Source organism: Corticium candelabrum, chromosome 14 (assembly GCF_963422355.1).
Source record: "Corticium candelabrum chromosome 14, ooCorCand1.1, whole genome shotgun sequence".
Classification (NCBI taxonomy): domain Eukaryota; kingdom Metazoa; phylum Porifera; class Homoscleromorpha; order Homosclerophorida; family Plakinidae; genus Corticium; species Corticium candelabrum.
Window position 1 is genome coordinate 1,080,265 of NC_085098.1, and position 27,099 is coordinate 1,107,363.

At 39.2% G+C, this 27,099-nt stretch overlaps 4 protein-coding genes across 8 annotated transcripts; 1 reads left to right on the forward strand and 3 right to left on the reverse strand.

Moving 5' to 3' along the window:
* Positions 1–1,196: 1,196 nt before the first annotated feature.
* On the reverse strand, positions 1,197–1,803 carry LOC134190131 (large ribosomal subunit protein uL29m-like). Its single transcript, XM_062658558.1, has one exon. The coding sequence runs from the start codon at positions 1,683–1,685 to the stop codon at positions 1,272–1,274; it is 414 nt and encodes a 137-aa protein (XP_062514542.1). The 5' UTR covers positions 1,686–1,803; the 3' UTR covers positions 1,197–1,271.
* Positions 1,804–3,195: 1,392 nt separating this feature from the next.
* LOC134189496 (transmembrane protein 267-like) lies at positions 3,196–4,807 on the reverse strand. Of its 2 annotated transcripts, XM_062657786.1 has the most exons (3): positions 4,601–4,728; positions 4,467–4,541; positions 3,196–3,627 (listed from the first exon to the last, which is right to left on the reverse strand). In XM_062657786.1, the coding sequence occupies exons 1-3, from the start codon at positions 4,652–4,654 to the stop codon at positions 3,292–3,294; spliced, it is 465 nt and encodes a 154-aa protein (XP_062513770.1). In that variant the 5' UTR covers positions 4,655–4,728; the 3' UTR covers positions 3,196–3,291. The 2 variants fall into 2 exon arrangements, with proteins under 2 accessions (XP_062513770.1, XP_062513769.1); XM_062657785.1 differs by having other exon boundaries at positions 4,467–4,807.
* A 33-nt stretch (positions 4,808–4,840) lies between these two features.
* On the forward strand, positions 4,841–19,617 carry LOC134189494 (apoptosis-inducing factor 1, mitochondrial-like). The gene is made up of 15 exons (XM_062657779.1): positions 4,841–5,061; positions 5,922–6,084; positions 11,152–11,264; positions 13,301–13,434; positions 13,501–13,585; positions 16,496–16,657; positions 16,716–16,824; positions 16,895–16,939; positions 17,052–17,114; positions 17,200–17,288; positions 17,586–17,726; positions 17,790–17,932; positions 17,998–18,151; positions 18,204–18,467; positions 19,376–19,617. The coding sequence occupies exons 1-15, from the start codon at positions 4,843–4,845 to the stop codon at positions 19,460–19,462; spliced, it is 1,971 nt and encodes a 656-aa protein (XP_062513763.1). The 5' UTR covers positions 4,841–4,842; the 3' UTR covers positions 19,463–19,617.
* A 426-nt stretch (positions 19,618–20,043) lies between these two features.
* LOC134189495 (protein phosphatase methylesterase 1-like) lies at positions 20,044–26,852 on the reverse strand. Of its 4 annotated transcripts, none has more exons than XM_062657782.1 (15): positions 26,762–26,852; positions 26,556–26,662; positions 26,366–26,457; positions 25,380–25,437; positions 21,668–21,719; positions 21,533–21,607; positions 21,323–21,408; positions 21,178–21,268; positions 21,022–21,087; positions 20,855–20,960; positions 20,719–20,788; positions 20,598–20,663; positions 20,494–20,538; positions 20,362–20,421; positions 20,044–20,297 (listed from the first exon to the last, which is right to left on the reverse strand). In XM_062657782.1, the coding sequence occupies exons 1-15, from the start codon at positions 26,833–26,835 to the stop codon at positions 20,290–20,292; spliced, it is 1,056 nt and encodes a 351-aa protein (XP_062513766.1). In that variant the 5' UTR covers positions 26,836–26,852; the 3' UTR covers positions 20,044–20,289. The 4 variants fall into 4 exon arrangements, with proteins under 4 accessions (XP_062513766.1, XP_062513765.1, XP_062513768.1 ...); XM_062657781.1 differs by having other exon boundaries at positions 20,357–20,421; XM_062657784.1 differs by lacking the exon at positions 26,762–26,852 and having other exon boundaries at positions 20,357–20,421; positions 25,380–25,433.
* Positions 26,853–27,099: the final 247 nt, after the last annotated feature.

Below are 27,099 nucleotides of genomic sequence, written 5' to 3' on the forward strand. Positions count from 1 at the left end.
AAGGAGGGTGTTTTATGGGCAGCTTTTAAATGCAATAGTTCAGGTACAAAGATGTGTCACACTACACAATGTGAACATTAGCCAAGAAGATTGGAAGCTGGTAGCATCAGGCCAGGCGGCTTGGAGAAAAGAAGTAAAATAACACGTCTAAACAGACTTGAAGAATCTAGACTAAAGAAGTTAGAAAAACGACAAATGTGTTATCAAATGGATACAGGAGCCATCAACAGTCAGCATGTATCCAGCACTTGTCAAAGAGATTGCCATTCTTGAATTGGCCTACTTGCCCACAAGCGTGCTTACCAGAGGGTGTTCGGTGACAGCACCCCCAACAAACAGTCATTGTCTACATCAACATCGTCTCTCCTCTCATATGAAAGCCCACAAATGCAGAAGGAAGATCAAGAATTGACAGAAAGAAGAGAATTCACCAACTCAATTTTACGAACAGCGATCAAAGAAGTGTGCGTGGTGTTTATATGTCAGTTGGTTAAAGATTCATCTTAGAGTGCTTATCCGGAACCCATCCGGGTTGCAGGTTCAAGTTACAGTGATGGCGAGATACGAAGTAATTTCCTCGGGCAGAAACTCACACACAATTGCTTCTCAACTCAGAAAAATAAATGAGTACCTGGTCATTGACTGGGGGTGGCAAAGCCCCAACTGTGACAAAGTCCATCAGCCACTTGGGTTCCAGTAAGACTTTGAATGCCCACACTGCAGTTGGCATTGCAGTCGGTACTCCTGCAAGTATCTGACCAGGTTCCAGGAGATTGCTTAGCACAGCCCATAGTTGCTGCGTAGTGCACCAAAACCCAGCTAACCCGCTGAGGGGTGTGACCATGTACAACAGCAGCTCTTTATCAATTTGCCAATTGCTGTGTGTTTGTGTGGGGTACATTTGTCAGCCACCTCCTCGTGGTATACACGGTAATGTGTCCATTAAATCAGCTAGGAGGTGACTTGGTCGTTACACTCCGTGTGGTTCAAGTAACCAGGGTGTGACTGCTATTTTTCCCCTTGGTCTTGCAAGCTAAGGCGGTGGTATTTATGCACAAGAGAGAATAACAGAAAACTTCAATTACAAACCGAGAGAGTATGAGAGTGCTGTGTGTGTGTGTGTGTGTGTGTGTGTGTGTGTGTGTGTGTGTGTGTGTGTGTGTGTGTGTGTGATGTCAGAAAAAACGTGACCCGTTTCAAACAATAAAAATCTGCTAGAGTTTGAATCTTAGCTCGCAGTACATTTTACTAAAGTTACCATTATGATCGATCTACTGTAGATCAGTACGCCTCTCCGTCTTTCTAATGTCTCTCACGGCTCGATCCCTCTCTCCAAGCACCACTTTGATCCGAGCCATAGATTTGCGTACTTTTCTCATTCTCTCTGGACTGGGTGTAAGCTCACCTTGTCTCCTTGCCTCGTGCTTCAAAGTTAGCAACATGTTCCGTTCCTTCAACAGTACGTACCACAGTTTGTGCAGATCTTCGTTGCTCTTACTTCTCATTTCACTAGCTCGCCACGATCTGCCCGTTTTCGCTTGTTCTTCGTTGTTCTCGTTAGGAAAGAACTCAGACAAGTCTGACAACGGTAAAGACATAGATATTGGACGAAAGTGCCAACTGGTGACTAAGCGACCACACAAAGTCTTCAGTTCTAATCTCAGCTGTCGTATAAGCAAAGACATGAACGTTCGAGATCACTGCTTGCTACGATTATACGGGACTTGGACCGTGCAGATGCAGTTCCACAAAATACTTACTCAACGAAACGTTTAATACCTTTTTACTGTACTATCATAACTGTGAAAGACTTCGTCATACTCTTGCAAATAAATATAGACAGCAAAGTAGCAAATCTAGAATCTAGCACTCCTACTTCACTGTATGTATAGTGAAGCAGCAGTGCTAGCACTAGATTTCTAGATTGCTCCACACTATAAGTCTACAAGGCAAAGCGTCGTTTCAGCCTAATAAAGCAGATTTAATTAAAGACAAAGCAAGGCATCCTTTGAGTCAAATAATGTTAATGTGGACGTCCTTTGTGGCAATTGCTGACAAGGGGACTGCGTGACTAAATTATATATAATCATTTATCCAATTTGTAGCGAAGTAGTGATATAAAATATTGGATATCTTGTATTCTACAATTGCTCAACAAATTTTAACAAATTACCACATTTAATGTCAATTGTTAGTCACATTTGTGGCCCCAAATGTCTCTCAAGCCACAATTTGAGCCCCTTTGTTAAATTCCACTATAGCAACACTGTGTGTGTGTGTGTGTGTGTGTGTGTGTGTGTGTGTGTGTGTACATGCTACAGTTGGTAGCATGGTAGCATGACAATGGTACATGTACACTTGTCCTCATGCATGGAATATTAATATTGAGGTCACAAGAAATAAAATGCAAGCATTACAACTTCATGTACTGAAATACAAAGTCTAGCTACAAGTCACATTTACATACAAACAATAGTCACAGACCCCATACAGGAACAACAGAACATATTCGAATGCTTAACAGTTTGAAGAGAAAATACCATGATTCTCAATGTGAGATAGATGATACTTTCAGATTTCACTTCTTGTCAAGTGGATCGATTAGTCCCACAGTGCCTATAGAGTCTGAAGACAGAACAGCAATGCTGCAAAAGAGATGGCAAAGTGCCTATAGAGTCTGAAGACAGAACAGCAATGCTGCAAAAGAGATGGCAAAGTGCCTATAACTATTCCCCTTCTGGTGAAATGCCTCAAAATTTGCCATCAAAGTCTTTTCAATTCATCAAGAATTTACTTTTTATCATGTCATGTCATAATTTACTCTTCAGCAAGTAGCAATATCATACTATCAACTGTAAAGGTGCACTAATGCATGCATCAGAAAAGTGAACGTAAACAAAGGATGTGTCTTAGCACATCCTTCCAGCGGGAAGGATCTGGCTACGCAAGACTATCTACAAGTAGGCATTTACTGTACTCAATACTACCAATATTATACTAACAATAATACTAATACTAATAATACGTATTACTACTACTACAATACTACTTAATTAATATTACTAATAGATATTTAATAATAATTAAGTTTGAAAACTGATCTCAAGATGGCAATTTTGAGATCTCACCTACACATATAAATGACATCAGTTGTGTCAAGCAAGATATTAGATAATTACACAAGTTAGCATCTATAATTTTTTAGTACACAATCAACCTTCATCATTTACCAACTAGCTCACAATTGCACAACAATTTTAGAGTCACCATAGCTACTGGCTAGAAATGCCATCATGTCAGTAATACATCAGAAAGAGAAACGCCTTTATGTGAAAACCTACTCAACTGCAACAGAAATCTGACTATTAAAGGAATTAGTAAAACCATTTGTAGATAAATAAGAAGTGGTAAAGGTGGAGTGTTTCCTATTGGCCAAAACCACAATCCTCTCCGAGTTGCATCTCTTAGATGATGTGATGCAGTTGCGACAAAGAAAAGCCAAGGCAGGAAACTAAGCAATAACAATTTCTGACAAATCAACATCTTAACACAACAGCAAGCTGCAGTTCCCAAAATGATGAACCACATCGAATGAGCAAATGATCTGTGCTGTAATGATGTAGCATCCTGAAAAACACCAGCAACATCGACATAGCACACAAAGTTATGTCACTCCATGCCCATCTCATTGTATACACTAGTAGGCCATATCTGTAGAACAGCCTCTGTCACATAACAATAATAATTTAAGTGAGTACCCAGATCTTGCAGTGCCGGCAGACACGTGACTTATTGCTGCCATGCATCACCAGCAATGTAAATAGAGTTTAGTGTTAAGAAACTTACAATTATAAATATTCAAAAAATGTAATTGCAACTTTGCATCCTCTGCAGTTCTCTGTCGTGGTGCTTCCTGTGCATGCCCATCTTTGCCGTTTCCCATCTGGATTCGATCTTGACCCCTCATCTCGTCGAGTTGCTCCATTGGTCTCAAGCTATGACGGATCCAGTTGGTAGAAAGCGATTAATTCTGCTATACATGAAGTATTCCCCGTCGCAGTACAAACTATACATAACACCGGCTGTCGACTGCTCCTTCCACTAACCGTAGACAAGATAAAAGCTAACGCTACCACCCCTATGAATTTGTCTCAACTCCTGTTGGCAACACCGGCATGGGTGGTATACCACCAACTGGCTGGTGCTCCCCCTCGACTTAGAGCCTCAATCCATTTAACCAATCGGCATGCTGGGTGATGCGTAGTAGTAATAGGTCACGTGGCTGCTGAGACTGGTTAATAATTTAAATAAATTGTAAGAGAGTATTTCTACATGCATTCTAAAATTTCTGATAAAATTTCTGATAATGTCTAGCTTGTTCAAGAATATTAAAAGAACACTTGCATCCCTTCACTGCATGTACTAGCGATGGTCTAAACTCCAGTACAGTACGTACGTACATGTACCTCTAATGAAAAAGATCTGGCTTGGACAAAATGATCAATATCCAAAGCACACGCCATTATTCCACAACAGCAGATCTGCATAATAGAACTCCAAAAGTCCCTTTTCCAGCCAATAACAGCTAGCCAGCTAAGACCTGCCAGAAATCCATGAGCAAAGTTGTCTTCAACAGCACGCCAGAAGTAGCCATAGTTCCCTTGACTGACGTTCTGCGTAATAAAATTGAACCATGGAAAGTCAATAAACAAGCACGAAATCGCGAGAAAAAATTCCGAAATTACGAAATCAACTGACGTACACGTTGTACACACTGTACTTTTCATTGACCAATAAGATACGGGGTCTCTCTGTACCCATGTCACGTGTAAGTGGAGAGAGATGTATGGAGTTCTCAGAGGACGTGGTTTTGTACTGAATGGAATAGCTAGAAATTTTCAGGCAAAGGAAAGATGTCTTTTGCGATTGAGTGCACAGTTTTCTCGAAAAAGAACTGTTGCTTCGCACTATTCCGCATATTCAGCTTCGTCTACTGGGTCCGGCATGAATACTACGTTACTTATCGGTAGTGGAGTGTGCCTAATTGGCGTTTCCTTTGCTGTAAGAATCATAAGTTAGGCTACACAATCTGCTCTTTTGGGTTTTTGGATGACTGCATGTCACAGGAGGTGAAAGTTAGCAGGATTAGATTCTCATGTTGTCATAATTAGAGTCATATAACTATAAGCTAATGCCATGGTTGACTAATAAGATAGCTTACTTAACTACAAAGTTTTTCGTAATTTCAGGTTTGTCTGCTACTTAGCTTTGTGTAACCAGAGTGTCTGCTAAAGAGTGAATTGCATGGTCTGTCATAATTAATTAAGGCAGTTGAGATATTTGATATGGTATTCTGACTAAGTTTCTGTGCTAAAATAGCAACCCGGACTGATACGCTGGGTGCAAATAGAAGTGACATGTCACTAGATGTTACTAGTTCATATTTTACAAGCAACTATGCTCTCTGGAATCATAGGGCTAACGAAGCATTTGCAGCACGGAAGGTATCCTGTTGTGCACTTGTTGCTTAATTTGTACACTTAATTAAAACCATTCCATGTTGACTAGTTGTTTTCTGTGGTTCAGTCATATCTAATTTAGCAAGAGCAACATGTTTGATATTCTCTCTCCTATGCCACCAATCACTAGCACTCTAACGATGGATGAAATGAGATTGACATTTGAACTTTGAATACTTGAATTGTGTTTCTTGAGGCACGTAAATTATACACAGCTGTATTTTTACTTGCTATTATGAACATTTTCATGGTTTGCCAGACACAGGTTTATGTTTAATCATTGTACAATTGTTTATTAAAGTGGCATTAGAAGAAGGTTGTTTTAGTTCTTCTAATGGTCAAAAGTAATGATAGTTGTGCAATATGAGTAATATGTGTGAGTCTCAGTTTTGATTTTTGTAGGTGTATCAACTTGGTATTTTTAATACATATCAGAAAAAGTCATCTAAATCTACACAAAATGCAAACAAAACTGTAGAGGACATTGAGAGTGCTCAAGACAGTTCAGCACCAAATACAGTAACACAGAAAACTGATGATGATTTGTCTTCACAAAAAGCTGCAAGTAAGTTAATCCATATACTGTAGTACTCAAGTTGCCATTGCATTTTAGGAACTGATTCGAAAAGCATTTTATAGATGAGAGTACCGTATGCTACAGGGCCATAGGAGCTGGTCAGGCTATGGCCGGACCACTTTTTTTAGAGTGAACTTCTATCAGCGGCTGAATTCAGGACCGTAAGAACCAGTCTTGTTGATTCTGTTTTAGCCGGAATTTCTTTTAAAAACTGTAGTTTGCACATGCAGTCGACGATTGCCAGAAACTTCCGGTTGAAAATACAGGAAATAACAACTAATATATTTATAGTTGAAACGAAAGTAAGTTATACCACCTTGACTTAATTGTTATTTATGCTGTCCTTTGAGGTATTTGCTTAGCCAAGTACTACAGTTGCTGGCGAGAGTAATTAATTATTCAAGAACTCGTTTGCAATATAGACTATTAGATACGAGTATGCTGAAAGACCGCTCTCTTGATACGCTATCCTTGAACCACACTCTCTTAGAACGTGTTAGGCAGGATCACATTTGAAATGCTTCCTACGGGTCTGTGCTAATTAAAGACAATGTTTCTACTGGAGTTTTAGAATTTGGATTGTTTTGCACGTTGGATTTACAGTGATGGTATTCTAGAGATTACTGTGTGTAGACATTCTTGTTAAAATGGCACTATTAAGACTGCTTTGTGCACAAGTCTCGCTGTAAAGGCTGATCAAAGCAGATTTGTTTCCTCTTTATATGCTTTCTTATTACTGGATGGTGTAATTGGATGTGATCTAAATTAGGGAAGACATCAACAGTACCTGTGCAATGCATAATATGCATGCATACTTACAGAGAAATTAGGATCACTACCAATGATTTAGCCTGAGTGATAGCTTTATGAATGACAGCAGAAACACTCATATCATGCCACTGTTAATACAACTTCACAATGTGTGGTGTGGTGTGTGTGTGTGTGTGTGTGTGTGTGTGTGTGTGTGTGTGTGTGTGTGTGTGTGTGTGTGTGTGTGTGTGTGTGTGTGTGGTTAGAAAGTGTTATGGAGTGTGTACCTGCGGGAAGTTGAAGAGTCACAAGTTCAAGTCACAGCGATGGCGAGCTATGGCATAACTTCCTTATTAAGCAAGAAACTAACACACATTTGCTTCTCTCGACTCAGGAGTATAAATGAGTACCTGGTCATTGACTGGGGACCTAAGCGGCCATCGGCTGTGACGTGACGTCAGCCATTGGGGTCCTGGTGAGACTTCAGGTGCTCACATCACAGTTAGCTTCACTAGTCAGTGCTTCTGCGATTGCCTGGCTCGGCTCCAGGAGTTTGCTAGCACAGGCCCAGAGTTCCTTGAGTAGTGCACAGGGTCCAGCTTAAGAGCTGGGGGCGTGACTCTTCTGAGAGGCAGCTCCTGATGTTTAGGTTTTAGGTTTAGGTGTGTGTGTGTGTGTGTGTGTGTGTGTGTGTGTGTGTGTGTGTGTGTGTGTGTGCAAGATTGTCTATGTAGCTGGTAGGCACGTAGCTATTTTGACTAATGGCAGAGTAGTCATGCATTGCAGTGAGGTTGTCGGCTTGCACTGACTTTTCTCTTGGACCTAGACTGGAGCCATTTTGGATCACCGGCTGTTATGAAACTATGGGATTGCGTACCAAGCCCGTATGAACTGGTAGTGTATGTTGCAAGTGTACATTATCAAAGTCAGTAGTGTTTAGCTCCAGTCGACACGAGGCAATTAGTTGTTATCCTTAGTCAAATGAGGCAATTGCAAATGAAGTTGTAAAGAAATAATGCTCATAACCATCTTTGAGAATCAGCACTAGACCATTGGACCTAAAATTCTTCTGGTCATGCAAGTGTGATTCTCTACCAATCAGGCTAACAATGCCACACGTGGTGAAATCTGTAGTTCAGCTGTTAAAAGTCACATTTGAGTGGAAACGATTGGGATTTTTTTATAATGCTAATTTAAATCTTGATGATTATCACAAGTGTAATTTCCTTGGGAAAGAATTGTACTGCCAATTGCTATTCTTGAATTGAACAAGAATACCGGTGTTTCAAATGTAAAACATCTTTTCTAACATAGCAGCATTTGTAACTTTTGGTGCTAGTTTTTATAGGACCTTAGCACCCAGTCAGGCCCTGGCCCAACCGGTTTTCACTGGGTGACTTTACTTCCGGTGACTTCAATTCAGCCAACAAGCTGTCCACATTACAGAAGTTTTCTGTGCAACCAGTGTGTATTTACAACTGGTGATCTGAAGTTCAAGGCTACCCAAATGCATCCAGGAGTTGGTATCGAATAGTTTTGCTTGAGAAAGCATGGCGGGACACAAGATATCGCTGTCTCTACCTGATGTTTGCGAAAGTCCCAATCAACTGAATCAGACAGCATTTCCCAAGAGGTCATATGGAAAGGCAATGGTAGTCAATCGCTTATTCCAGGTGGCTTAGTTTCAAAGGTGGAAATGACTACACAATGACTCTGCTGAAGGCTTGGTAGTTTGTCACATCTGGTGTGATTGCATTGTGTTCAGCAAGAATGCGGATTGACACTGCATGGTAATGTGGAAGACTCGATCTGCTTTCAGGTGGGTTTGGCTATTGGAAGAACGCGGCGGTGCCTTTCAGTAGTCACAAAAAGACAGTGATCCACAAAAGACCACAGAGGTGGTAATTACTTTGCCTCAAATGACAAAAGATGTCAGAGAACTACTTACTTTGTCCCACGCAGCTGAGAATAGTGCTAATTGCCAGTGTCTAATGAAAATAGCAGAAAACTTTCGGTTCTTGGTCAGACAAGGTGTCTCTTTACAAGGTGACTGCGATGAAATTGACACTAATTTTATCCAGTTTTTTTGCCTGAGAGAATTGACTTTCCATGGCCACAACTTCTTGATTGGATGAATGCAAGACTAACAAGAACATAAGTCCACAAATGCAAAGTGAGATTTTCAGTATCATGGCCAACCATGTGGTTAGAGATATAGGGTTGTCGATCAAAGAGGCCAAGTGCATTTCTGTTATGGCAGACGAAGTTACGGATAACAAGTACTTATTTGTTTTCGCATTGTGGATGACCAGTTTGATGAGTACAAGCAGTTATTACTCGTGTCCTGAAAGATACATTGTTCAGAATGAATCTCAGCAAGGAATTGTCATGGCCAATGTTATGATGGAGCGGCAAATATGGCTGGTTAAAAGTGTGTTGCAAGGCAAATATGCACAGAAGAGCCTTGTGCCACATTTACCCATATTTGTTCATCTTTGAATTTAGCGGTCAAAGAAAAGGAACAATGTTAGAGATGTGTTGGACACTACGTTATCAAAGCTCATAAAGTTTTCTTCAAGACGGAATGCCATGGTTGCACGTATTAAAAAGAAGATTTCTGCTTCAACCACTGGATTTTGCATGTTATTCCTACAAGATGGACTGTTCATGCATTCTCACTCAGAAGTATGTTAAATAGCTATGCGGTCTTTCAGACACTGTGGTATCGAAGAAATCAGAGCCATATCTACAGACTCAGAGGTAAGAGCCAGCCAGAGTAACAGGAATGGAGGCAGCTATGATCAGGTTCCATTTCTTTTTTTATGGGTTTTTAGCGAATGCCTCCTTGGGCACACAGATAACTTGAGCAGTACATTACAAAATTCTTGGCTCACAGCTTCAGAGGTGCAAGAGATTGCAGAAGTGACTTGCACTGCCGTCTATAGAATGAAAATGACAGAGTTGTTTGATCTGTTTTGGAAGAGAGTGGATCTTCTGCAGCAGCAGCAGCTCAGAGTAGACTCTGCAAATCTTCCCAGAAAGAGGAAAGTTCCAGCTGTGCTTGAAATTGGAGATGGTGAGGTTTATCACCCAACTTCTGCCAAGGATCATTGCTGTCGGCAATACTATGAGTGCATAGATGTTATGCTCAGTTCCATTTGGACCAATTTGATCATCCCATTTATAGAGTACTATACAAAAATTCAAAAAATTCTTGTTGAAAGCAAAGAAAGGACAACAACATGATGCAGAATTATCTTTTCTCTTTCACCATTAGATGATTTTTCTGCCTCAAGTTTGACAACACAGTTTGAACAGATAATAATGGTATTTGCTTTTTTCTCTGACTGACCAACTCCTGCAACTGTTAGGTCATGCTTGACATCTCTGTCGACTGCTCAGCATGTTTCATTGTCAGAAGTTGGCACACTCATGAAACTGCTCATTGTGTTACATGCCACCAATGCTGTCAGCGAACCCATTGAATCAGCCTTGAAAGTTATGTCTGCTACAATGTTATAGACTCACCTCAATCACCTCACCTTCTAGTCCTTCATGCACATAAGGGTATGACTGATTTACTTCCGTTGCAATCGTTTCTAAATCAATTGGTTTTGGGCAATGAACACAGACTAGGCAATTTCTGAGTCATGTGAGTTTATTGTTTCTTTACTTTGTTCTTTCATCTCTAGTACTCTAGTAGACAAGATTTGCTTTCCGAAAAGACCCTGTTGTCTCAACATAGTTGTTTAATATGATACTGTTTGGTGCTCACTTGGAGATCCTTGTCACATCTCTGCTGATGCAGGTGTTCGTCATTGACCATGCCTGTTAACGCGTGTTAGACCAGATTGGTTTTTTTGTCATTTCTACAGCCCTGTGTCAGTTGCATCATGGCTTGTAATATCTTTAGCTAAATGACTGTGTAGTGCACGGATGGTTTGTTTTTTGGCTAACTTTGAAGTCAGAAGGGTAGCATTTGTCTGTTTGACCATATTGTACAGGTGTGTGTGCATGTGTGTGTGCACGTGCGCATACTTTGCAGATGCACGTGCACACACACACACACACACACACACACACACACACACACACACACATACATACATACACACACACACACACACACACACACACACACACACACACACACACACACACACACACACACACACACGTGCACAAGTTACACACCTATGCACAAGTCCATGCATGTGACACAAGTGGATGATTCAGAACGTTTCAGTGTCAATTTTACTTGTACACGTTTTGGATGCTATTCACTGCATGATGTTCATTTCTTAGTTGTGGAAGAGCTACCGATCTTACCAAAGCATGTGCAGTATATATTGATTGGAGGTGGAACAGCTTCATATACTACTATGAAGACAATTCAAGAGCACGACTCTACTGCAAAGGCAAGGCTGGACACTTTCTGATGGCATAATTAACTTAAACTTTAACTTTGAGACACAATTTATTATTACTAATATGTGTTTGTTTCTTTCAACGGCTAAACATGTTTAGATGTTTCTAGCAAAAACCTAAACACGTTTTACAATTTGGACATGTCGTTACAAGCGTTAGACTTGTTGAAGCCTAAACCCAACCAGCTTCCTTAAAACACAGTTTAGATTTAGGTTTGCTTAATTAAGTAGTTTAGGTTTAAGTATTAAACTGTGACGTGATGACAACGTGCACCAAAGTAAAGATAGATCCTGAGCCATTTCACTTTTTTTGTAGCATTGCACTCCAACACTCTAAGAGGCTGCCACTTGTGAGTTTTCTGTAATACCAAGCTGATAAATTTCTGGATAAGAGTGTAAAGTTACAGAATTATGAAAGAAAGTTGGAGATGCCTCTTTTCCAAACATGTTAAGCTAGTTTAGGCTGAAGCAAGTGGAGATATGCGCTATGATTTGTGTTTACTTAACTAAAGAGAACGAAAGCCTTTTGCTCTATTGTGATTTGGTTTCACATCATTTGCATAAGGGGAGTTTTTAATACCTCAGATGGAATGTCAGTATCTAACAAGAAAAAGTATTTGGTGCAGAGCTATCATTTTGCCTTGTCTAATTAATTTTTTGAGATTAGCAATGTAGGCTCTTAAATTAAGTTAGTTTGTTTTCAGTGTTTTGATCTGAGATCACGCTGATACCCTCTTTTATTCAACTCTTAGATGGTATTGTTATCTCAACTTGATCTTGATCTTTATACTTCTCAATCTGTGGCGAATGACACATTACATGGTCACTTTTTCAAGCACATTTTGTATTTACTTGTGTTGGTGAATATGGCTTAGTTAAGGTTTCCAAATAGAATGTTTTCAGTTCACAAAATGTTATGACACTATAGTCATGCCCACACTAGACCAGAAATGGATCGCAATCTGATTGGGATAGCGAGTGTCCACACTGCACTTTGAAAACGATATCTTTGCCTTTCTTTGGTGTCATGTGACTGATATGTAGATATGTGTGTGGGTTTGTTACTTGTGGAAAGCGTTGATACAACGACATAAAGCAATTCAAATTGAGCGAGAACAAGAACAGTAAGGAAGGTTAGATGTGCACAACTACACTTTTAATCCACGTTAAGGTAATGCCCATTATTTTTATGCATTGATTCAACTGATTGCGATCAATGTGGATTGAATCCACCTCTTGATGTGGATTGGATTTATTGCGATCAGATTGCAATTGTCTCGAAAGTGGATTAGGTGTGGACACGACATTTGCAGTCAGATTATGATCCGATTGAGGTTCAGTTGCCAGTGTGGACAGGCCTTATGTTTAGTATCAGCTACTAACACTGTTACAGGTACAAAATTTGAATCAATTGCTGGGTCTGCTGCAATAGTGTACATACATGCTTTGTATTTGTTAGTCATCACACCACTTGATACTTCTTCAGTTAGCTGTTCTAGTTTGACGACAGGCAGTTTGCTGGTACATACTGCATGTTTGGAGGAAGTAAGTGCTCTAAAAGTATAGGGTGAAGTTTTGTCGAAACAACCATGAGGTGTTGATCTGTTGCAAGACAACTTAGTAATGTGAACTGCCTCTAATACTGTTATTAGACTCTGTTTTTAAGAGTTTGCCGACTTTATTCTTACTACTGTATCTACCAGCAGCTACTACTATTAAAGTCAAAATTGGTTATTAAGATTACCATTACGAAATGATCAAATCTGGTCTAAATAGTAAATTATTCAGATTAGTGACACACAAGTGTCGTATAATAGTAGTAGCTTTACTGTAGTATTGGACTGGAGCAAAGTGGTATTACGTGTCAGTTGAACACTATGGAAGTATTTGCTAACTAAGATTGCTGTACAATGGGGCTGAACTTTTAATTAGGTGTACACAGCTATAAGGTATCTGTTGAAAACTACAAGCTGTATGATATATGTGGTATATTGAGACTAATTGGCTTCGATAATGTTACATTTTAGATTTTGATTATTTGTGAAGAGGAATTTGCTCCATATATGCGACCTCCCCTTTCCAAAGAGCTATGGTTTACTGATGATCTGTCTGGTGCTGCTCGTTCTCTTAATTTCAAACAATGGGATGGTCAGGAAAGGAGGTATGCTGTTCTTGTGATTCTTGCAGAATGCTTGCTAAAGCAATCAAAGTTGTGTTGATGATTTAGTTTGTTTTACAAAGAGTCTAATGTTTTTCTTCAACCAGTGGAACTAAATGACAGCAATGGAGTGGCAATTATGACTGGTAGAAAGGTGATAATTCTGTTTATTATTAGAGAAAATTTATTACTGCATCTGTTAGAAAAGTGTGCATACAAATAATTCTTTTTTGTGTGTTCTTTCACAGTATGTGGTGCAGTAACACGAACACTACTTAACAGTTAACTAGATATACAGTTGCACTTTGCTGCTAATCCAAACCTCGCTAATCCGAATCTTTGCTAATCTAAATTAGCAAAGTACCAGATCCTATTGGGCATCCTGATCCGGGTTATAGTAGTTTTCAGCAAATGCGCATATCTGACATTTAAATCCTGATTGCCACATTGTTTAGAAGTACACATAGTCATTGCAGCGTTGTTCTTTTAATATCACGAGCATACGTAATGCTCCAGTCTGGGTGTCCGAGGCAAGGTCTGGACCTCCAAGGCTATGCGTTTTGCATTTTGGCATTTTTGGTAATCCAAACAACTTCACTAATCCAAACAGGCCTTGTCACAGGGCTGTTCAGATTAGCATGGTTCTACTGTATAGGCATTCTGTATAACTGAGTTCATCTTTTTTAACATACATCAGTTTATAGCACAAAATATATTCTTGTACTTACTGAAACAACGTAGCATTTACTAATTTAGCGAACATTGAAATAGTAATATTTTGTATTGGCAGTTTTGGACCTCATCAGGCAATTTGTCATGTTAAGTTGAGTATGCATGTGACTTACAATGGTCAAGTGTTAGGCACAATTTGTAAACACTATGTCAAAAGGATACCATAATGATCGAATAAACATATATTCTCGTAAGTCAACTAAAGAAAAATGATGTAATGTAATGCTAGTAGCTTGAGAAGCATGCACGTGCAGTCATTGTCTAGTGTTTACTGTGAACCCATATAGTTTTTGTCACTCAGAGAAAAGTTACTGGTCAGCTATTTTAATGCTTTGGCAGCAACCAGCATAACAGCCAATATTGGGCTGTGTTTCCACTAGCTGCACCTTAAACGCATTTAAAGACTAAAGCAGTTCAAGAAAGTGACTATTTCCACTTAGGAACTTGTACATCCAGGATGTGCAAAACAAATCGTCTAGGAACGCCTTAATTTGAAGTATTGCATCAGCTGCTCTGTCGCCAAGTCAGAGCAACTGTTGGTTGTCACTGATTTAGCATCTACTAGAAGGAATTTGCATGACGATGACCAAGAACACCATCTTCTCTCTCTCTCTCTCTCTCTCTCTCTCTCTCTCTCTCTCTCTCTCTCTCTCTCTCTCTCTCTCTCTCTCTCTCTCTCTCTCTCTCTCTCTCTCTCTCTCTCTCTCTCTCTCTCTCTCTTCGTAGCTGCTGATTTCTTTCCTTTAGTTAATGACCCTTACATCTCTAAGGCAATCCTATATCCCAGCAAAAGAGTCAATATCATCAAAACTGCATTGTCAGAAGCCATCTAAACAAGCGTTACCGTCACGTGACAGTTAAACCTAAACCACTTTGCTAGACCTAGTACAAAATGGTTTTAAGAAATCAGTTTATGTTTAGAATATAACTGGGTTAACGCAAGTTGAAACAGGTCAATCCTTAAACCAGTTTAGCTTAAACCACTTGTTAAACCGGTTTAGGTGCTAGTGGAAACGCTCCCTTGGTGTATGTAGACTTGCTGTGATTATACAAATTAATTCCTCGTGAATAGTGGATTCTCGGAATTGTACTTTTTTTATTTTCACACAAATAAGTTTGGGTAGGACAGTGTTTGCTTGTTGTCTTTCACAATAATGTTCTCATGGCATCGTGTTTTTAGAATTGTTTAGAAGGCAAGTTAGATAGGTAGCAATTTAATCACTGAGATGGTTGTGGCTGCAGTGGCTGTGTGTAAGGGGTCATATAGTTCATAATTTTATGTTATGCTGGATAATTTGGTGGTATTTTTCATAATGTGACACAACCATTGTACACTGGACTTAATAATTTATTGTACTTTAAAGGAGCACTTTACTGGTCCGTGCATCTCTGACTCTGCCCTCAGTACTAAATGTTTCTGCTCTCACATCATATTGGGAAGTATGACGATATCAGAGCAAATTTGATAGCAGAGCATTATGCTAAGGTTAGAAAACAAAAACGTACGAGGCGGTTTTCCAAGTAACGTCCAATAGGTGTAGGTTTCATTTTACTGCTTCGTGTAGACTCTGATATTTTTGCTTAGGCGAAAGGAAAATGTGCTTTCGCATTTAGTCTCACCTAGCCAGACCTTAACCCCACCCTCAAAATTCTGACCAGACCTTAACCCGCCCTCAACATTTTGGCAGAATGTTGAGGGCGGGGTAAAGGTCTGGCTACGCATCACTGACTCACCTTCAATCGACGGCAAAAAGCACTCTTACGGCAATGGTTCGGCTGTAGAACGAAGGCACTTTGTGTCACGTGTGATTATGTGTGGTGACGCACGTTTCTGTGTGTTTTTGGCATCACGCAAGACCTTTTGTACTGTAGTATAGCCTCCATTCGTAGAAAGAAACACGGAGAAAAGCTCAAAAGACCGAGTGATTGCAAATCGCTCAAAACAATCCATGTGGAGTCTACAACGTATGAACGACTGAGTCGCTTATTAACTGTAACTTGTTCTCTTTCACTGTTAGAGTCGCCTGAAGCATCTAGACCCGTCTTGTGTGCTCTAGTAGTTTGACTCGGAAAGCAAAACCAAAACAATGCGCCACGTAACACAGCAAGCATTCGGTCCATGGCCCAAGGCCTTAAAGTACATTAATGTCTACTGCGCGTGCATCAATCGGTGAAGTGTTTCTTTAAGGTAATGAGGGGAAACTATTGGAGTAATGTTTTTGAGGTGATTGAATTTTATACGTCTGTTGGCAGGTTTTAGTTTTGTGATCATACATTTATTTGTGTAAGAGTGTATTACATGATCTTTATTGATTGTTGTTGTATGTGTTAGGTTGTTTCTGTTGATGCTGATGGTCAATGTATTACACTGGACCATGGTGGTAGCATTGAATACGACAAGCTACTTATTGCAACTGGAGGTAGACCAAAGAACTTAACTGTGTTTCAACAGTCATCTGAAGATATCAAGAAAAGAGTTACTCTTTTTAGAGATGTAATTTGCTATAATCTTGTATTGGTTTCCTGTGTGCACAAACTATTTACTTTTTTAGATATCAGACTTTCAAAATTTGGTCAATGTCTCACAAAGAGCACAGTCTTTCCTTGTGGTAGGAGGAGGATTTCTTGGAAGTGAGTTGGCATGTGCTCTTGGATTCCAAGGTATTACAATCAAAGATTTCTTTATGTGAGCCACTCCCGTACTCATGGTATTGAATTTGGTTTTATGCAGCAAAAAGGACTGGACAGACAGTAACTCAAGTGTTCAGAGAAGAAGGTATTGAAGATGTGACATGTAGATGCAACTTAGATTTTTGGAATTAATTAAGGCTCAAATTAATTGCAGTTTAATTAGTGTGATTATCACTTGTAACTCGTTATTCGTTTAGGCAACATGTCAAAGGTGCTACCTAAGTATTTGAGTATTTGGACAACTGACAGAGTAAGAGAAGGTTTGAAGATCTGTGTGTTTTTATTTTTATTATGTACGAGTTTTCATCATATTAGCATATTAGACACTTTGGTGTTGTTGTTTAGAGGGTGTTGATGTTCAGCCAAAGACAGTGATTTCGTCTATCATGCTAAGGGATGGCCGCATTGTTGCAGTAACTGATGGTGGCAAAGAGGTTATAAATTTTTTTTATCTCTTTAGTTATGTTGTCTTTGTGTTGCCCTAGCTATTCATTGTAACAGGATGCAACTCTGCAGTTGAACCAGTTCTGACATACTCATAGTCTTTGTGTATAACTTTTGTTATGAATCTGTACGTATTCCTTTTGTGTCATGAGAAGTGCAGTAGTGTTTGCTTTGCAATGACTTGATATGGAATTTCCATAGTGCACAAAGACAGGCAAACTGCAGAGCAGCAATGTAGAGCATACTTTATATATGCTTATAAAAACCTTTATTGTTGTGTGATATAGTTGGTTGCTGACCATGTTGTTGTTGCTGTCGGCATTGATGCCAACACTGACTTAGCAGAGTCAGCTGGTTTGGAAACTGACCCACAGTTGGGTGGTTATCGAGTTAATGCGGAGCTTGGAGCTGCATCCAACATTTGGGTGGTAAGAGCTGTTGCTATTTCCTTCTTGAATTTTAGAATCTTATAACCTTTAATTTTAACAAAGGCAGGTGATGCTTCATGTTTTTATGACATCAAACTTGGTAGACGTCGTGTGGAACATCATGACCACGCCGTTGTTAGTGGTCGTTTAGCAGGAGAAAACATGACAGGAGCAGCCAAGAAATACAGGCACCAATCTATGTTTTGGTAGTTGAATAAATGACATTAAATGGTTGTGGTGTGTTTGTTTGTGTAAGATTTCATTGCCGTAGGAGTGATCTTGGTCCTAAACTGGGATACGAAGCTATTGGGCTTGTTGATTCATCTCTTTCCACAGTTGGTGTGTGGACTTTTGCAACTGCACAGGACACACCAGCAGCAGCAACTGCCGAGAGTGGCAGCAATATTCGATCTCAGCAAGAAGAGGTAGATTTGATATTGTAATCATTTCCATAACACTGAAACAACACGTCTTTAGGAAGTAGCAACAGTATGTGAAATGGAGTCTTCTACAGAGTCTAGTGGACCTCCTGCATTATCTACTGCTGTTGATGTTGGGTCATCGATATCAGAGTTAGCATCTTCTAGTGCTGACAATGATTTGGCAGGATTGACATCTCAAGAAGACATGGTTGAAATTCCAAGCAACTTTAGTAAAGGCGTAGTATTTTATGTGCGGGACAAGATGGTAGTTGGTGTTGTTTTGTGGAATCTCTTCAATCAGATGCCAATAGCAAGACGAGTAAGATTGACAGACTTTGATTATAGTAATTGCAATATACATGTATACTTAATATTTTACTTTGGCAGTTGCAGCAGGCTCTGTTGTTAGCAACTCTTATATTCCCTATGTAGCTTTGAACGTGTTAGATTCAAAACAAACCTTGTTTGTACATAGGCAAGGATTTCTTGTTTACTGAGAATATCGTGTGTAGCGCACTAATCATTGATAGTCTGATGTTAGAATGCTAGTCATCGTAAAGATTTTAGTACATATACAATAAAAGTATTTGCCGGGTAGTTTTTTTGTTGATTTTTCATCATATTGTGGCCTACAGAATGGAAAGAAGTGCTGATATGAGCATAACTGGATAAGCTAGTTTGTTTTCAAAGGTTGGAATATTGTTTGCGTTGAATATGCTTTGATAAGTTGTAATGTAAACTTAATGGGCTTTTAACTAGGTTGTAACGATAATCTTATATTGCAACAACCAACATATTTAGACTCAATTCTGTCCCAATTAGAACTATTATGTGTCAAAATGTCCAATTTCAGTCACTATAGTAATCATAAATGGCATTCTCTGAACCGGTTTCGAAAAACTGTATTGAGTCCTATCACTGGCAGAGGGATATTTTGAAGTATTTCATATCATTCTATTCTCAGATGTTGGTTCTAATTATTCGTCAGGTCACTACTGACCAACGCACCTAGGTTATAACAAACATCCTGAAAAACGATTGAAATTTCTTGCCCGGCAAATACTTTTGTCCACTACTGTGTATATATACATATATATATATATATATATATATATATATATATATATATATATATATATATATATATATATATATATATATATAACAGTTATGACTCTATGGTGTAGGGGATATCTATGGTGTATTGAGAATTGTCTTTATTTGCAGATTATTGAGGAAGGCAAGAGATATGGAGAAGCGACAGACTTTCATGAACTGGCAAAGGCACTTCACTTATATGGTGACAACAATTAGAGGTACAAACGTTGATTACAGACGTCTTACTATTGTTATGTGCATTGTTAAGGCTATTATGAGAGTACAAAGTATTGTATTTGTAGTTTTGTCGACTTGTCTTTATGTTTTGTTTGTAATTTTGTCAATAATGTGATGATAAGGGGAGTCATCTAGCAGGTCTTTGATCAACTCCTTATTTGACTGCTACCAATAGGAGCATGTAGATTGTTTGAAGGTACATATGGGATCTTGTTTGAAACATACCATACCTGGGGGAAAACCATAAAAGCAAAGCCTTAAACTGTTAACAGTTCTGAACTACCATGTATCAGACATTGGTGTGTGTGTGTGTGTGTGTGTGTGTGTGTGTGTGCACGCGCGCTGTTCGAGGGCCAAGTTGGGAAAAGCAAGGCATGTTCACAAACATAACTGTCCTTTCGACATCTATTGTACTGGCAAATGTGTACCTCTTGTCAAAGCATTCGAAAAGGGCAAGATCTGAAGACACACTAAGTGTCATGCAGGTGTTGACAAAAGGCTTCTTTGTGTTACTCTCAGACTGTGACTGTTGGCAGTAGCAGTGCTCTTACGATGGCTCTCTTGTACATGTATTGCACGTGTGTGCACTCTTTACATTCTTATGAACCTAGAGTACTATCACCAATGATGCTTCTATAACAGCTTAATTAAACACTGCTGGCAACAATTATGATAAATAAATAGCAACTTACTAAATTATGAGTAAATATCTATCTGTTCATTAATTCTAACAAGCGGGTAAAGAATGAGCATAGTCTTCTTTTGCTTGTGAAAACTTGTTTCTGACCAAGAAGCGTGTCAATACATCAGCCACCTGTAAAACGTACAAAGTAAAGAAAAATCCCACAGATGGTGTGAGTGTGTACCAAGCACCTTGCCTGGTGAATCTTCATGAACCACGTGTCCAACTTGTGGTAAGACATGCATTTCAAACTTTCCTATTGCAAACATGTTAAAGTTGATGTGTTTGCAATGCCCTCTGTATCTGTAGCGTTGTGTATAACATCTACCTTGCATCTGTCCAACAGTAAGATCCTTGTCTAGTCTGTCTACGCCTTTGAACAATAATTGCAAGACTCAACAAAAAGTCCAACAACAACCAAAGTGCAAATACCAGCCAGTAACAGTAACTTTGCAACAGTGCAGCCCAAAAATTTTTGTGACAATCCTTCAAACCAGCCTGAAATATCAACATAAGGCTGATATTGGAAATACCAAGACGACAATATTGTTACCCTTCCAATGTTGTTCCGTTTTTGACAAGTCAATTCTCCATTCATACTTATACTGAGAATTTTCACGTACCTTCCAATGGACATAATTTTGGTATAACCAATACAGGATGGTAGTGTATTTCTGAAATATCCTCACATCTGCTACAGTCATCTGACTAGCTGCTGCATCCTCTTCGTCTATTCTTTCATTTGCTGATCCCATTTCCTGATTGCCTTCAATGACACGATTGTTTGTAGGAACTCTAAATTTAGTTGCAACCATGCTTCAACATTTCAAAAGCAAATGCAGCAAAGTAGACTAACTTTCGTATTTGCCCTGGCATGGAAACACGTGCTGAGTCTCTGTTCTTTGTTTGGCCAGACCGAACACTGGTGTTCCACAGTGGCAATGTCAATGCAAAATGACAACAAATCTGCAACTTTCAGACATACAAAACGTTGAATATGCAACATCTCCACCTCCATTCAATTGCATTTTCAATCGATTCAAATGACTGTGGTCGACTTCTAAGAAAGCTTTGCATAGATGACAATGCATTCATTGCTGATCCTGCACATATACTATGATGCACAACATTAATAGGCTTACATAAACAACCAGCACCTTCAACAACATCAATAAGCACAAGTCCTACAACAGATGGGATCCGATTAAGGAAAACAGTATGAGCAGCAACAGCTCCACCCATGCTACAAACAAATTTCCATCAATTTCTTCCAGGTATTCATTGAGATCATTTTCTTATATATCAATAATAACAGACTGCAGAGTTTACTTGTTACATGCAACATCAATGTGACTGTTTCATACTACCTGTGACCAACAACTACTACTGGTGGTGGTGGTGATGACTCCTTGTACAGAGATTTCATGATGCTGGAAACATCTCTGCATTGACACAAATAACTCCTATTAATACCCCGGCAAGCTCAATTCCAATATAGTAACCTTGATTGTGAATCTATAGATAAGTCATCAGTGTTACTGGTCACTGTAGAGCCTGCAGAATACAATACACTAGTACATCATATACAAATAGCTGAATTTTCTTGACAATAATTACAGCACAACTGCCGAATACAAAAAAAACGTCGACCGATGATGTCAGATGGTTTAATCTCTTAAGCAAACGAGTTTCAATGCTATACACATGTTTTCATGGATCGCCTTTCTCAAACACCAGAAATGGATGTGGCTAGGCTATAAGGTCATTGGGCCTCTACTAATAATTCTGGATTCACGCATGATCAAGCAAGCCACATCAAACATCCAGAATTACAAAATTTTATGCTAACATACAAACAAACTAAGCAGAAATTCAGAGGCTGATTACATATGGGCACAAGGGCAAAATGCCCACTGTCAGACAGGTCCTAGTTTGTAAGTCTACAACTCTACTGTAATTATAGATACACAATTAATAGCTTGTTTCAACTTTGGCAGTACAACATTCTTAACTTGACATTTGACATCGAAAAATTATATTTATATCAATTCAATTCTAAGATTGCCTACAACTGGTCCATTGGCACTCCTCCTTCAGCAAAATCCTAAAGCTGCCCTAACAATGCTAACATTGTGAAGACTACAGATTGATCAAACAAGTACATAAACACAAACAACTTAAAGTGCACACATTGAAAAAATAAAAGAGAAACTGAATCCTGAAATTATGAAAAGCATGGAGGACTTGAACAATGGTTATAATGTTGGTTTGTCATGAAATAGTTGTAAGGCAGAAGCTTGGTATACAAGGTGAATCTACACATCATATTTCCGTGCACACAACACAAGGCTCTTTGTAGAACACTTTGGTACAGGTACAGTGCCTTTGCACAGTGTGGTTAGGGAATAGGGTAGAAGCCACGGAGTTCCATGAAGGATTGCAGACAAAGGAAGACATCATTGATAACCATATTTCTGATTCTGATTTGGTTGCTTTAGTCACAGATAAATTTTCAGTGGCAACTGCTGTCATGCATCAGTTACACTCATGTTGCAAACTTTCATCAGAACTGTAACAAGTGTGATGTCTTCTTTGTCTGCAATCCTCCAGGAATTCCATGGCTTCTACCCTATTCCCTAAACACACTGTACAAAGTCACATAGTGCCAAAATATTCTAATAAGAGCCCTGCTGTTGTATACGTAAAATTATAATAACTAGTAATTGAAGGGGTGTTTACACCCTCACTTCCACAGCTATGAACCTTCGAATCAAAAGTCCTGAGAATTGCAATTAATTAATTGTCGCAAAGAATTACAAATCTAGACGCTGTTTTCTTTCTAAACATGTTACCTGTAAAATGTATCTAAAACTGTACGCCGTTTCGCATGACCACAAAGTCTGCAAATAGCCTGTAGAGTCAGTCATTATATACGGGATATGAAATCTCTCCTAAAGTTACGTAATGTTAGATTCCCGTATAAATATCGTAATACAAAGAAAGCGATCGATTTCAGGTCAGCAGTTGCAGATAGGTAAGTTCTTTTGTTTATTTCCGACAAGTCCTGACAATCGCAAACATGAATTACATCGTTCTGGTACGAAAACTCTCTCAAGGAAGTTTCGTGCATAGGATTGGCTGTTCGTCCATTGTCTTTGGTTGCCACGTACGACATAGAGGAATCAATGTTTCGTGATTGGGCCGCATGAAGGAGGCGTGGCACATTCCTGCAGCATGCCAGACATAGCCAGCCAGTCAGCCAGCCAGCCAACCAGCCACATAGTCCCCATACCGGAAGTCGGTTCAGCCCTTTTTAGAGTACGCTACTCGCCAAGTCTCTTTTCTTATAGGCTCATAGCTGAATTATATGGTATTGAAACATGCAGAAGACTTGCTCCAATCTTTCTACAAGATGTTCAGTTTTTAGATATGCTAATGTCAGCAAAAGGTATGAGCCAAAAACTCACCCCATAACGTTAATCATAACTACATTGTGGTGTCTGCTGTCTGTAATACCGTATAACCAGTTATTTCTGCAGTCTTAAATTTCTGCGATTTGAGAACTTAGATAAAAGTTTTAATTACTGTGAATTAAATTTCTACGTTCTAACCAGGAAGACAGTTACTGGTACAGACATTACATTTTACACATGTACATGTCTCAAAACAGTGATTTCCTGGAACTCCGAGGATAGGTCTAAATGTCTGCAAATCTATTTGTGCACTTCGTGACTTCTTCACAGAATTCGCAGAGAAATAACCAGTTATACGGTATTACTTTAAAGACAAAGGTACTGTTATGGATTGGTAGATTGGTATCAAATAAAATTGTAATTTTTCAATTGAGAGACAAGTGAGAGAGAGGAGAGTAAAAGTAAAGGAAAGGACAAGGAAGAAATGAGGTCAGATAGGGAAGGGTACCAGAAAATAGACAGGAAAGAGAGGAAAATTCAAAAGAGAGTGAAAGACAGGAGAGAGAAGAGCAAAAAGAAAAAAGAGGAGAGGAAGGAAGGAAGGAAATGCTACGAGAAGAACAGAAGAAACAATGGGAGATGACTTAGGGATGGAGAGGGGAAGGAGATCGAGGAGAGATGAAGGGAAGCTCAAGGAAAAGGGAAAAGAGACGGAGACAGAAAAGGAGGGAGAGAGAAAGGAAAAGGGACAGGAGGAAAGACAGGGAGGAGGGAGGGACAGAGTGGAGAGAGGAGGGACAGAGAAGAGAAGAGGGACAGGGACAAACAGGGATAGCTACAAATTTAGCATGACATATTAAGGTGTTGTCTACAAATGACTTCTGTTGTAGCAAAGAAATTTTAGATCCATACAACTAAATCTCATGAGAAAAATTAATCTACCTCTTATAATTAATGCAATCTCTTCAACTTTAGTTATGTTCTCATTCTTGGTGTAGTGTCAGGTATCAGTCTTGCAGCACAACTCTCAAATGGTGCAAATTCCCCACCGGATTTGGAGTTAGTCTCGCGTAGCCAGACCCTTTTCACGAGGGTACTTCCAGGCATATGATGTGGAAATATGACAGGGCAGGAAAGGGTCTGGCTACGGAGACTAATTTGGAGTCACTGCAAGCAACAGAAGCGTGCTCTAATAACATGCAGTCATACCAGGAACCTGTAACCAGCAGTTCTCAGTCAAATCAGAAGATAGGATAATGGGATAAAAGGGTCAGTTTACAATAAGCTTTACCAGTTGCATACTAGTATTTGACATGATCGCTTCAAGTGAGATAATGCAGTATAGAGGAGTTTCAAAGTTTAAAGATTCAATGATTTTATGCAGTGATTGCATAAACAAGTAATCCTAACAAAATCTTGATGAGTCTAAACCTCAATATGTCGCTACTGAACTATTACAAAAGATGACATCAATTTTCATTAAACACAGCTGCAAATAAATAGACATGAATCATTAACAAAAAAGGTTCAAACTTCAACTTATGATAGCAGTAGAAATGTCATTTATGTACAGAGAATGGGAGAAAGCCTGATATCAAAACCCTGACATTCCTCTGTGACTTCAAAATTTGTAGAATGAGACAATAAGAGGGATTGTTAAACATGCCAGTTAGTTTCCTTCATGTTAATAAACGCTTATTACTTACTTGATCAATTGTAAACATTACTTACTTGATCAATTGTAAACATTACAAAAAAACAAACATTGCTCTTTCCCGAGTATTCAACTACAAGTACTTACCATGTCCTCGAGAATCAAATGCCACCACTTGACACTGGCATTGCACTGTAAGGACTTTCTAAATAGAAAAGGTTCATATACTAGTCACATTTACGCATATTAGCTTATGAAATTTCAATCATACTAGCTATCAGTCAGACTGTCTTAATTATTAAGAAATTAGACAGCAGTCTACTGTACTGTATATACATAATATGTAGTAACCATGACATACTTAATTACCTCCAGTTAAAATACTGTAAATGTACTACATGCAATAGTAGCCTCGAACTTCCAGATCAGAGAGCGCACGAAGACTAGACGAGAACAGCACTAAAATGATTTCAGAAATAGCCTTCTAAGCCAATCAGCACCTTAGAACTGAATGTCGGTTGTAAATTCTGATTGGTTAGCAGTAATTGGTTATGCTAAGTGTACTGATTACGAGAGTGTGAAATCCTCCTGGGCAGCTAAGTGCACACCAGAAGCACTAAGTGTGTCACAGAGCCGTGACTAGATACTCTGGTGCACGCACAGTCTTTAGCTCCAGTTCCTCAATCTTTTCAAGCTGACAGTGACAGGACATGCATGGCAGTGTAGCTAGAGTAGACCATCACCTTTCAAGGCTTTGACAACTGGTCAAGCAGTTAGACTAGCTAGTGTTCTGCCACAGAATCAAAGAGTCATCATTTCAAGCTGTCTACCAAGATATCGCTGCAAACGCAGCAAAGGTCTCTTCTTCGTTGGTGAGATCTCATGCCATTTACAAATTAATGATATATTTGCGTAATGCAAAAGCACGGTATCTTTGCATCTCATTATTGAACTCGGTAAAACAACCCTAGGCTGTTAGACTACCATATAGCATAGCTTTTTTATAAGTACTTCCGAAATCATTTTAGTATCGTTTTGGTCCAAACTACTAGAGTCGCGCACTTTGCGTGCTCTCTGGTCTAGAAGTTCAAGGCTAATGCAACAGATGCAATAACCACAAATTATATACACACCGTCATAACAGCCCATGATAAAGCAGAGTAGCCGCCTCCATGGAGAAGCAACACAACAGGTCCATCATTTCCAGAAGAATATACACAGAACTTGTACACAATTAATTAATTAAGGATGTCAAACATGAGAATGAATTACTACAAATTTCAGTTTACTCAATCTGTTATTAATTAATTAATATTTTGGATATATCTCCTCCATTGATTTCTACTAACCGCTTCGTCTCAAAGTATGCATCCCAAGACGACGGTGTGTAATCTCTTCGGCGCCGTTTTCCTTCAGTAGAGCCTGATGGCCTATTACAAATTCAGATAGATTACAGTGATTACAGTCACTGCAAAACATGCAAATTTGGGCATTGAGGTTGAAAACACACAAGAATTACATATCCAAACCTGTTGTGCAAAGCTTGAGAAGAAAATTGTGATGGTAACGGAGGAAGGCGACTTTGCAGGACACTTTTGCGCATTTTACCAACGAATATATATCAATATGAAAGCTCGGAGTCCCAACACCACTTTAGTAATGAGTAGCTATGATAGCTAGCTAGAGACGTAGGAAGCCTTTCCTGAGAGGGGTATATAATTTTTAATTAGACTTTGGTAAATTAACAACCCTAGCCTAAATAACACGGCGCGCGTGGTCTACGTGTTCAGTTCCCTAGTTAGCTAGTTAGCAAGCGGGAGTAGTCTATAGACTACCAGTTCTGGCGCACCCTCTGTAAGGCTTCTAG

Excerpts from the sequence above, each read along its gene's own strand:
- LOC134190131 (XM_062658558.1), bottom strand. The coding sequence starts at position 1,685 with ATGTCTTTGCTTATACGACAGCTGAGATTAGAACTGAAGACTTTGTGT.
- LOC134189494 (XM_062657779.1), top strand. The coding sequence starts at position 4,843 with ATGTATGGAGTTCTCAGAGGACGTGGTTTTGTACTGAATGGAATAGCT. Across the intron at positions 17,289-17,585 it reads TAACTGATGGTGGCAAAGAG|TTGGTTGCTGACCATGTTGT; the intron begins GTTATAAATTTT and ends TGTGTGATATAG. Across the intron at positions 18,468-19,375 it reads AGATGCCAATAGCAAGACGA|ATTATTGAGGAAGGCAAGAG; the intron begins GTAAGATTGACA and ends CTTTATTTGCAG.
- LOC134189495 (XM_062657781.1), bottom strand. The coding sequence starts at position 26,835 with ATGCGCAAAAGTGTCCTGCAAAGTCGCCTTCCTCCGTTACCATCACAA. Across the intron at positions 26,663-26,761 it reads TCTCAAGCTTTGCACAACAG|GCCATCAGGCTCTACTGAAG; the intron begins GTTTGGATATGT and ends AATTTGTAATAG. Across the intron at positions 21,720-25,379 it reads ATTTGATTCTCGAGGACATG|GCTCTACAGTGACCAGTAAC; the intron begins GTAAGTACTTGT and ends TGTATTCTGCAG.
- LOC134189496 (XM_062657785.1), bottom strand. The coding sequence starts at position 4,787 with ATGAAAAGTACAGTGTGTACAACGTGTACGTCAGTTGATTTCGTAATT. Across the intron at positions 3,628-4,466 it reads CCAGATCTTTTTCATTAGAG|GATGCTACATCATTACAGCA; the intron begins GTACATGTACGT and ends GGTGTTTTTCAG.